This window comes from Pieris brassicae, chromosome 4, assembly GCF_905147105.1.
Source record: "Pieris brassicae chromosome 4, ilPieBrab1.1, whole genome shotgun sequence".
NCBI lineage: Eukaryota > Metazoa > Arthropoda > Insecta > Lepidoptera > Pieridae > Pieris > Pieris brassicae.
Genome location: NC_059668.1, coordinates 1,122,795 through 1,135,511, shown reverse-complemented (window position 1 = coordinate 1,135,511; position 12,717 = coordinate 1,122,795). Strand labels below are relative to the sequence as shown.

The 12,717-nt window shown below is 34.3% G+C and overlaps 1 protein-coding gene across 1 annotated transcript; it reads right to left on the bottom strand.

Moving 5' to 3' along the window:
* Positions 1–4: 4 nt before the first annotated feature.
* Positions 5–8,370, bottom strand: LOC123708884 (pro-resilin-like). Its single transcript, XM_045659876.1, has 4 exons — positions 8,311–8,370; positions 7,543–7,581; positions 1,559–1,625; positions 5–1,478 (listed from the first exon to the last, which is right to left on the bottom strand). The coding sequence occupies exons 2-4, from the start codon at positions 7,561–7,563 to the stop codon at positions 439–441; spliced, it is 1,128 nt and encodes a 375-aa protein (XP_045515832.1). The 5' UTR covers positions 7,564–7,581; positions 8,311–8,370; the 3' UTR covers positions 5–438.
* Between the last annotated feature and the right edge of the window lie 4,347 nt (positions 8,371–12,717).

Below are 12,717 nucleotides of genomic sequence, written 5' to 3'. Positions count from 1 at the left end.
TATATAACCACAATTTTTTAATTCATACAAAATAATTTGTTCTTACAACTACATTTTGTACAGTTCTTTTAAAATTAAATAATACTTGAACAACGTCGAATAGCGTTCGTTAAATACATACATCATCAAGCAAACACAACTACTCCGGTGCAACTATTGTTAACTATGCCTTGTTATTTATTTAATGGTATATAGACATTACATGTGTGCTCATTAAAATATTATTAGTATTGCAGTGTTTCTTTGTAAGCACTTGAAGTGTTTCAGGATGATTCTGATACTCAACTCTAGGCTCGCAATCGCGTTTGCTACTAAAAGTTAAGAGTATTGACAAAACTAAATTTAGAGAGTCAGGTTTGGACATTGGTGAGTTCGCATCAAGTTACCGTGAGCCCGGTTAACGCACTCAGCGTGTTTTTTTTAAATCTGTTCAAAGCTTTAGTAAACATAGCCGCCGTTGGAATCGTAGCTCTGGTTAATGGTAGCGGGGATACCACTGGATCCACCTGATGAATAACCACCACCTCCAGACGAGTAACCACCTGAACCACCAGAGCTATGGCCGCCGGAACCGCTAGAAGAATAGCTGGATCCACTGGGAATTCCAGAAAATCCACCCGACGAGAAGCCCCCAGATCCATGGCCACTCGAAAAGCTACCACCGCTTGGTGCACCGTAGCTGCTTGAAGGGGTTCCGTATGAGCTTGATGGGGTACCGTACGAGCTTGATGGGGTTCCATAGCTGCTAGAAGGTGCAGCTGGTGCGCCGTAGCTTGATGATAGCCCACTGGATCCACTCGATCCGAAACCACTGCTTCCAAAACCGGAGCTGCTAAAGTCGCTACTTCCGTGGCTAGAGCCAAAGCTACTTCCATGACCAGAACCGAAACTGCTACCACCATGCCCAGAGTTGCTTGAGCTGTGGCTAGATCCAAAGCCACCAGATGGGGCGCCGTAAGATGATGATGGTGCGGGTGCGCCATATGAATCAATTGGTGTTCCGTAAGATGTTGAAGGGGCGGCTGGAGCACCGTAAGAGCTGGAAGGTGCGCCATAAGAACTGGATGGAGTTCCATAAGAGCTTGAAGGGGCTGCAAATGATGATCCAGAAAATGAACTAGATGAGGAGCCAGAGAATGATCCTGATGAACCAGAGAAACTAGACGAAGGTGCTCCATAAGTGCTGGATGGTTTAGGAGCTCCGTATATCGAGGATGGTCCAGTAGGTACTCCGTAACTAGTCGATGGAGGCCTAGCTGGAGCTCCGTAAGTTTGTTTCGGGGGTCCATAAGATGTAGACGGGCGGGATGGTGGTCCATAGCTGTTTGACGGTTTTGGAGGTCCGTAGCTTGGTTTTGGAGGTCCATAGCTTGGTTTGGGAGGACCATAGCTGTTGGAGGGTCTTGGTGCACCGTAGGACGAGGAAGGTTTACCGAAGCCACCGCCGGACGGCGGAAGGTAGGATGAGCTCAGCGGCGCTGTAGACAAAGGTATGAATTAATGAGAGTTTCCCAGACTTATAAATCATTTTGACAACGTCTTAATGAAGGAAACTTACCGTCTCGTTTGTAGTGTTTGCGTGGTGTAGCCGATACCGCAGCCGTCGCCAAAAGGACGCCCACAACCTGAAAATAAAGTAATTTATAATAATAAATTGCCTTTTGTAATAAACTCCATTATTTTTCATTGATGATTATGCTCTAAATTTCTTCTTAGTAGACATAGACATAACATTTATCACTACAGACACAGAAACACACAAAATAACAATAATCAAAGATAAAAAAAAAGAATGAGAGATAACATTTTTTTTAAAAGAACAAATTACGTTTTAAGTGTGTAATGCGTGTGCTGTGGTCGCATATGTTAATTCTTATGACAAGTCATGATATAAATCTACAAATTACATTAACAGTATATTTTTATTACTAAGAGGCAAGGATATAGGTAAAATAACATTTCTGCTAGATGCGACACGCATACTTCCGTAAACTCAGAATAACAAATGAATACTGATGAATGTTTAGGATTCAGGCATTATCTCAACGTAGAGGAAAGTTTAAATTATTTGATTAAGACACTTTGTAAACAGTCAACGCGCCATAGATATCTATCTGATGAATTTGTATTTCGAACGGATAATAGAAAATTAAAGATTTATGTACGTACGTGGAGATGCGGGATAAATTAAATTGGATCACGGATTATCGACTCATTTACTCAATTACCGGTTGAAGTAAGTTTGCTTTTAAACAACAACATAACGATACACGCCTAATTTCCTGAGCTAATCCTAGCATTAAATATTAAAGAAATTTAAAATTATAATAGACGGTATTTTAAATGAATATTATATTTATTATTTATAGCTCTCTTTCTTTTATTGTGATTAATAATAATAAAATCCGTTTACCTTCAATCTTTACAAATGTTGACAAAATACAATTTTGTTTTCTTTTCTCGTTAGAAATGTCAAATACAAATTTTAGAGCAGTGTGACTTTCTTCCTATGTACCCATTTACCATTCGCTCGAACGGTGTAGGAAAACGTAGCAAAAAACCGGCTTCATTTAATTTTTATAATTTCAATTATTCAAATTTCTTCACGAATAGAACGATTAAGCCTTTACCCGTGAAGGAATTCTCATTTAATGAAGGAATTAAAGAAATCTAGAATGTCGACAACAACCGCTACTAGGACTGGGCCTCAGAATCTTTATCTGTTTCATGATAATTTGTTAATCTGATAGGCAAGTAGGTGATTCTCCTGTGCCTGACGCACGCTGGCGACTTTTTGGGACTAAGGCAAGCCGATTTCCTCACGATGTTTTCCTTCACCTTTCGAGCGAATGTTAAAATGCGCACATAGACAGAAAGTCCATTGGTGCACAGCCGGGGATCGAACCTTCGACATCAGGTATGAGAGTCGCACGCTGTGGCTAGTGACCGACAGTGTTAAAATTTAAAAGTATAACAAATGATAATATTTCCAACGTTCAAGACATTTGCATCATCTCACTTAAAGGCATTGCACAAGATATTAACTTATACGTATTTTCTTAATTATCTTGAGTTTTATAATGTATCACCGCTTAGTTGACTTTTACATAATTATGTGGCGCTGAGAACAAAGCAACGGTTGACTCTCAAATTTTATGGCGAAATTAACAATTACGCTTTAAACCTTAATTACATAATAAGTGGTTTTGTATTTATGAAATAAGAGTAAAATGGCTGTTAAGGTCATTTTGTCTCATAATTTATGGACCTTATTTATTTTAACACTGGGTAGTGGGCTGATAAATAAAAAAGAAGTTTAAGTGCCTATCTCATACCTAATCCGATGCTTTGCTGGTAATTTTTCGTAACATTTATGTTTACCATAATTTGTCATATATTATAGAAAAGATAGCTTGTAACACTGTAGCTATAGCATTGTATATGTGGTGAACTTTCTTATATTAAACAAACTACGTTTATAATACAACGTTACTATAAATAATTTTTAGTATAAGGATATTTTGTTAACCTATTTGTGAATGATATTTATACATAACAATTAAAAGCCGAGTCTTCAATTCAACAGTCTCAGTTAATTAGTTTCAGCAATACATTACACGTTTTACATTTCATTAGATTCTATGGTAATTAATGGGTAATTTTGATAAAAAATACATTCAATTACATCCTCTTATAGGCAGTCAAAGCCTTATTAAAGTGGGATTTATCCATATAACACCTTTACACTTAAACGCGTATGACACGCAAACCCTTACGATTTTTTTTCAAATGCAGCTTGCATTGCCTTAAATATAACTAAAATTATTTGTTAAATAATGTTTCTTTCTTTTATAATATGTATTAAAATTAGATATGTGATATATTAGGAATCTAATTGATAATTGTTATGGCTATGTGCGCAATTTAACATTCGTTCGAACTGTCATGGAAATATTATGAGTTGACGGCGTGTATCAGATACAGGAGCCTGACCACCTACTTACCTATTAGACTGTCAATTAATCATGAAGTAAACTCAGAAACCTGAGGTTCAGGCTTAGGTTAAACTGAGAAAAATAAGTGAGAATGTGGCTCGTAAATAGTCGAATGAAATTGCTATCATGTTTCATATAAACTTTCTGATCATAAACTAAGGTTATACTGTATATGCAAATGATAGATTAACAAACCGCGAATTGAATGCGTCTCACGGGAACTAGGGGCTACTGAGAGTAAATCCACAATACGCAAGACTCAGTATTGTTCCCAAATTGTGCAGCAACCGGTTTAATTTATTACGCGAATTTACGGAACAATGCAGCATCTTTTTGTTGCAACACGTCTAGATATTGAGACAAATTCACACGCGGTTCGAGATTTATAAGGAAGACGAACGGAGCGCGGAACTTGATAGGTTCCGCTAAGAACTTTCTACACTTTTTGTTATTATTATGTAAGTTGACAGAAGGTCACGCGAGGTAAACCTTTTATTTACGAGTCTTTTTATTCGATTGTCTCAAGATAAAAGTGGTCTTACCTTACGAGAAAATAATATTTTAACTATAAGGGTTTAAAAATAAATCAGTGGCGCTACAACCTATTTAGGTCTGGGCCTCAGATTTCTGTATCTGTTTCATGATCATTTATCAATGTGACAATACAACAATGTGTACAAACATACCGTCGACTTTTTGACAAAAAAGTAGGTTTAAACAAGAAAATGGCGTCTTGTACGGATTCTCTATTTAACGAACCTTAATTGGAACAAAATAAACTCAAATTGTTTCCGTTATACGTGACCTGCTTGAATTTGGCCGAGATTTTATTAATAATTGCCTTATTTTATGTGCACAAACAGTAAAAATATGCGCATTGCTGAATATTAGAACTCTGACATAACACACGTGCGTAGAAAGTAAGAGTCATCAACAATATGGTAGTATTTATTTGTTAACTATACAATGACGGCTTAGTAACGATTTTATTGTGCTTTGAGGTCGAGTGCCGGTGATGTACGATGCCTATCACGTTATGTAACTAATAAGGTTGTATGAACTTTGACCCAGGCTTACGTAGCTTTTTTGTGTGGTTTTACAATCAATGTATTGTAGTGTAGGCTTTAAATATAACGCAATATTTTTTTGGATTCTTTTACAATTTTTAAGTAAACAAATTACTCTTTCATATGATAATGTTAAAGCTACATTTTGTACCCGTAGATATTGGTAGTTCATATTTTATTCGACAGTTATGACAGTGCATGACCTCTCAGCGTCTGAGAATATGAATATGAATATCGCGGAAGAATATCCCCGTGACAAATCGTGGAACTAATTGAACTACGTAAATATTGTTGAATGGACACTTCACGGTTTGTTTATGACTCGGCTTATTTCTTGTCTCAGTTTAAATTCATATGTATACACGATAACAATGGCCGTGTTTTTATTGTCTATATTTTGCTACAGTTAACAAAAATCTGTTGTCACTAAGAATAACTTTGCAGTTTCCTTATAACAAAAGTTCTAGATACGGTTAAACATATGTATAAATCGTTCTAGGTTAGTAATTAGTAAATAAATGTGTTCAAAAATAGAAACAGATGAACATTCTCGCCCTCGCGTGATACTAAAGTGAAACTGTCCAATGTTTTGTAGGCGTTTTGTTAAGTGTCGTGTCTCCACACTAAGCGACTCATAGATCATGTCTCCTCACAATACAATGTTTACAATAGTTGACAAAAAGTTTCTCGTAGAACATGTTAATGTGAGAATTCTGTTTCGATAATATTTTTGCAAAACCTTTTCTAAGGCAAGAAAGAATTTTTGCATATTACGCAGTGGTTTTCAACGATACTTTTAAGACGATTGTTTCTTGTACCAACTTCCTAACTAGTTGTCAATTAATTATAGTTACATAGATAAAAAACCAAGACGTTATTGTCAATTTAGCTTCTAAGTGAAGATGACCGTTATATGAAATGAGGAAAAATAATAATACTAGCCAAATTTATAATAGTTATGTCACATACATAGAGCACGATGCGCGGACGCTTCCGTGCTTACATCACACGGGGCCGGCACGCCCTTGACCTTCTTAGTGCTTTGTCTAATTCAAATGTACTTTTTCCAGGAAGTAACGAAAGACAGAAAATGACGTGTAGGATTTTCCGGTATCGTTGAAAAATGCCAACATTTGTGAGTTCATAATGCAAATGTCAACTGTCATCAATCATTTTATAATGTCTTTGATTTTCAACAATGAAAAACGTGTGACAAGCGCCAGATATATTTTTTAATTAACAACGTGCGCATAAATTTTGTGACGGACGTTAAAGTAATTTTGTCAATAAATACAATTTAAAGAAAGTTTTTTCGTCTACAAAGTTGTCTCATTCAGGTTTCCACAATTCACACGGATTCTAGAAAAAAAAAAAAATTGTAGAAATATGCCATACTCCGTAGTTGTCGTTGGTTTGTTAATATCTTAGTTAGCAATCGGTAACACTTGAGTTATGTATGTTAATAGCAGCGAGTTTGAGGTCGCTTTTCCCATGGCAATAAATGTCTAACAATGAGTGACATACCGCCGCACAGCACAGCAACACTGACGCAATGATCACGTAACAAAGTTTGATGACTAGCCCTATACTTTATTCATCTAAGATTGACATTGTAGAAATATTGTTTTTTTTTAATTAAGAATTTTATTTTGCAAAAGGAGGTCTTATTTTGTCAGAATTTTAATCCCAAGCACTCAAACTGCATCTACTATGTTTTTATGAATTATTACTACAAATATTTTGGATATATTAATAGTGATTCGTGTATTTGCGAAACACGTTTTATTGTATACACGTATGACAACAAGATATGACATCGTATACAATGCATATAAATGAAGGCGGTTTGATATTAATTTAAAAGCAATCGATAATTCAAAAGTCCCTTTACTTTACAATCATGATATATCATTATATTCAAATATTGTAACACTTACAACAATTTACAATTAATTGTGTTATAGAAAAAATGCTTGCTACTATTAAGTAAAAGAAACTGTCTAAAAAATAATTGAGTTTAGCAACTGATCTTCCCTCCTCTCATGGGATACAACTCAACTATACTCGCGCGTACAGAGAATACAAATATTTCGAAAATCGATATGTCTGCCCGCATACGTGAAACTTTATTAGTCACCTAAAATATTTAGAAATTGGACAATAAATTGTTGATCGTTATATATATGTGTGAGACATTGCATAGTATTAAAGAAAGGCGTTATGTACCATACAAGTTTTAACAAAATAGTTTAGCTTTTCATTCATTTTTTTCAAACCTGAAATTACGAGTCGTCATTTCTCTTATTAATGCACCTAAAAGAATACATTTATAATGTATCGTGGGCTCAAATACATAACTCTAAACAAAAAAGTGTTTTATCAAAATATATATGTTTAAGCAGCTGAGAATTTTGTAGGTTCTAACAACCATGTTACAAAAAAAATCAGAGTTATTTATTAATAAAAAAAATTATAATTACCAGCATCTGTAGTTGCGTCATCTTGTGTCGTAGGTCAGTCTGTAAAACAATTGTTATTAATATAATTGACAAAAAACAGTGTTTATTAGTTACATTAGCGTATGTTTTGAATTAACAATTTATTTCAAGTAGCTCTAAGCTTTAAAATGTAATTAAAATCAATTTAAATTCAAAGTAAGTAAAATAATACGATTTTTTTGGAGTTTTCACTTGGCATTATTTGTTTTCAGAAAATTTAGACATTAAATCGAGTTTTTCTCGCAACTATTTTATAAATTGTAGTCTAGCAGAAGATCTGTCACGATTACGGAATTATGTCTCGAATGTAATTATAAATTGGGAAACGAAATTATAGTGCATAATAATATTTTGACCTTGGCTACATAATAATAAATACAGTTTTTGACTTAACAAACACAAGTTTTTGATACAATTTTATTATAAATTATAATTTAAGGTTACTTACTATTTTAGTAAAAAACAATAATATTGTCAAACTAATTATATTTGTGTTGGTTGGATAGTTTTTTTTAATATAATTAATTACTTAAATATAATAAATCGGCGAAATGCTACAATTATTTAAGTACAATTTGAAATTATAGAACTGTTCTAATGTTTTTCTGTGGATTGAATACTATTTAATATAATTTAATACATATATTGCATCAATATTTTTAATTTTCATCTTACTTCGTATATACAATGATATAATAATTTTGCTAAATCAAAGAAGTTTTTAGCCCTCGCAAATAAATAAAAACTTACCAATTCAGGTAATTTATCCAAATATCACACACACAGGTGGAGATGAACACGAGTTCGATAGCGTACTGAGAGACGATGTCCCATCCGCGCTATATAAGTCCTCCCACTACCACTGAGACATCTGATACACATTGTCTAAAGTCAGGGTTTAGGATTTAATGTAGAGTATGAAACTCTCAGTAGCCGATTAGTTTAAGCAACCTCTCTTTAAGATTTACAAAGTCCTCTTTAAAACTATATTTACTGAACATATATTTCTTAAGAAAGGTATTTTTAATCTGTAATAATTCGTGGTTCTGAGCTCTATACATACAATTATTTATCTCGGATAAGGTTATGGTAAATTACATGTTGTTAATTTGAAATAAAATCTGTAAATAATGACAGATAGAATAAATAAAATGAACGAATTAGGAAAACTTTGCATTTTAGCACTTGTTAATCATTGCTAATCTTAATGAACCGTTAATATCTATGATTATGAGAACTAATCGTTATTTATAATAAAAGGTAACGTAAGAAAGTTTTAATACCATTTAATGATGACAAAATCTCACAACTGTACAACTATTAAATAAAGAAATGCTGTCGCACAGTTAAGAATGATAGGATATATAAACTGTTAAATTACGAACGCAGTTATGTATCGTTAATACAAGGTCAACAATGAACAATGATATCTCTAAAAGTCATATTAAAAGATGATCCTCAAGTGTTAAAGGAATCAATTACAACCTGTACTGTAGTAGTAACCTGGAGATTCTGTGTACAGTGATGAAAAAACTGCTAGGTTGTCATCTATTTGTCTCAAAATTAGCGGAACGTAAATTGAACAATTTGAATAATTATGAAATACTTGGTGTTGTAGAACTGTCTTTTATAATATCGTAGTATTAACTAGCCTTTTAATATATAGTTTGCGGGTTTTGAAAGGACTTGAGAGACTTATGTAACGCTCTGAAAGAACTAAGTTTATCAAGCTGCCAATTAAGTAATTGCTTTTCATGAATACTTATCCTTTCATACAGCTTAAGATTACAGGCAATATCTACGACATGCAACAGAAGGCTGAACATCTACTTGTTTTTAAAATATAACAAAGAAACAAATATGTGTCGCCACATATGGGTTTTTTAAAGTAAGTTACTTCAACACCTTATCAATGAAAATGTTTTGTCGGCCCACGAAACTGCAGCAACATACTCTAATGTCAAGATCAACAACATCCATATATTTAATAAAAAATATACATTAAAATTATTTATCAATTTTATTTAGTCCAAAAAACGGTGTTATATTTTCTCATATGGTATGAAGATGGAGATGGATTGCCTGATATTAAATTTTTCATCAGATTTCTATTGTGTGTATGTTATATATGGAGGGTCACCATAGTTACCCCACCATAGGGTAGTTGGAAGGTCACCAAACACATCTCGCACCGACTCCAAGTCTTCGTTAACCGCTGTCTTCGCCGTATTCTGAACATCTACTGGCCTGAAAAGATCTCTAACGAGCAACTTTGGGAGCGCTGTCGAGAAACCCCGATCAGCCAGCAGATCAAGCGACGCAAATGGAATTGGATAGGCCATACACTCCGAAGGGATCTCAATCATATTCCCAAGCAGGCGCTTGATTGGAATCCGCAAGGAAAGCGGAAGCGTGGCCGTCCCAAACAAACCTGGCGCCGAACAGTTGCGGACGAGGCAAAGAGAGCCGGAAAGACTTGGAGCGAGGTGAAAAACGAGGCTCAAGACCGAACGCGATGGAGACTCACTGTGGACGCCCTCTGCCCCACCTAGGGGTTATAGGACATTAAGTAAGTAAATAAGTAGTATGTTATATATAAATAACAGTTATGATGAGTAATTATTTTAAATATAAAACTTATCAAGCCGGCCTATGTTTTGATGTAATAAGGCTATCTTATTTTTATTGTCTGCTGGGTATCTTTAATACTATTCATTAATTTATATATATATATAATATAGTTATAACAAAAATATAATTAAACACTAAAAAGTTCCCTGTGGCAGTGTACCATTAACGCTGGCAGCATTTCCATTTTGTATTGTATTTACTTATTCGTTGAACGAGAAAGCACCAGCTCCGAGATAAACAGTACTGTCTACTAGGTGGCAACTGCCAACTTAAATCTTTGATTGACACACGTACACTTGAACGTTTCATGTGAAATTTTTTCTTTGTTAAGCCTCAACCCTACATCGGGGCGTGCGTCTTTAGCGGTTCGGACGCGATTACGATTAGGAGTGTTTAATTTTTGTTCATATTATTAACATTTGTTTAATGTTTAAAGGTTTTAGCGACTTATTGATTACTAATTCATTCATTTGTTTTTATAAAAACAGCAAGACTCTCCCTGCCCCCTTTCATCTTCCCTAGACAGTGTATTATGGGTTCATTTGTTAGGTGGGATTGTGGCAAAACGTCTGGTCAGTTCTGTATAACAAATATAATAATAATTTTCTAAAATATGTAATATTTTTTTTTATCTTTATGGAATGTTAATTGAACGTTTCATGTGAATTTTTTTCTTTGTTAAGCCTCAACCCTACAACGGGGCGTGCGTCTTTAGCGGTTCGGACGCGATTACGATTAGGAGTGTTTAATTTTTGTTCATATTATTAACATTTGTTTAATGTTTAAAGGTTTTAGCGACTTATTGATTACTAATTCATTCATTTGTTTTTATAAAAACAGCAAGACTCTCCCTGCCCCCTTTCATCTTCCCTAGACAGTGTATTATGGGTTCATTTGTTAGGTGGGATTGTGGCAAAACGTCTGGTCAGTTCTGTATAACAAATATAATAATAATAATTTTCTAAAATATGTATTTTTTTTTTATCTTTATGGAATGTTAATGTATATTTAAAATCATTAACATAACCACGAAGGTAAAACAACGAGCGGAAGCTAGTTCATCTTGTTGCATAATCATAGATAAGAATCAAATTCTTTTTAATTAATTACTGTGAAAGTCTAACAATTTAAACGCATTTATTTAATGTAATAGGAGACAAACGGGCAGTAGGCTCCCCAGATGTTCAGTGATACCGCTGCACATGGCTATTGCCGGAAGGCTCACAAGTTGCCAGCCATTTAAGGCGCTGTTTTCCTGAGGAACCCTTTGTCAAATTGGTTCGGAAAGTTCAGTGGGTTGATGGTTCCACATAGTGGTGGTGAGCGGCAAAAACGACGGAAGTCGAGGTGATACGGATAGTATTCTTAACTCAGCTGCAGGTATTAGTCCAACTCCTTTGAACCATCTTCGTGTTTTATTATTTATGAAAAATAAAACTTTATCCATCTATTTGTACTTTTTTTATTTTAATTTGTTAGGTAAATGCTACATTGCCGCTTTAAAATAGTAGTTAGCCTGCTGATCCTTTAGGTTTAATGTAACCGTATCTCAGGAGGCAAGCTGTTCTAAAGACTAACACCGATGTTTTTCTTCGTGTCTTATACATTTTTCACATAAACTAGGCAATACTATTTTTATTTAATTATTTTATGAAAACTTTTTCAATGGTTGTTGTTCTGTACAAGTTTTTGAATTTGGAATTTGTATTTGACCGTTCTCATCTTTACTATTAAGTAGGCAAGTAATAAAGTTTATATATATACGATTTTTTTTGAACCGGTCGTCTTTAGAATCTATGTTTTTGTTATTGTCTGATAATGTAACTTCATGTTGGGTTGCGCTAGTTGTGGTGTCAGGTCGAAGTTGAATTAATGTATGTTGAATCTTCATTATTCCGTCTTGATTCGTGCGTTGGCGTGTAGTTCCCAGGGTAACTGCATGCTCCTATTTGACAATGCCGATAGAGGTAAAACGATTTGATTCATTTATTTAAAAATTATAAATATTGTATATTACTTGCTTTATATTGTGACGAGGAGCGTGATGTAACTAATAAATAAGTGACAGTCTTCATTGCCAGTTCACGACCTTGATTTGAGAACTGGCAGTAAATTTAAAAGCACTAACTGTTTTTACTGATGTCATGCGTAAATGTTACATTTTAATTTTATTTATAGACGAATTGGATCAGTAGTTTTGGAGTTTATCCTTTACAATCAAATCTTTTCTCTTAATAATAATCGTATTATTAGATAATTAGAATTACTTAGTTGATAACGCAGGATTCGATTTCCGAACAATATGTATGGAAACCGGCTTCAGCCTTAGACCCAAAAAGTTGACGGTGTGTGTCAGGCACAGGAGGTAGATCACCTACTTGCCTATTAGATTGACAAATTATCATGAAACATATATATTAGGTCCTTACATATGAAATTGGCGTATTTCGTACTGGCCACTTTAATCACGATGTTCTCCTCTTTGGTAAGGAATTCCAAATTCAAATTTGTACAGCTATTTTCTCA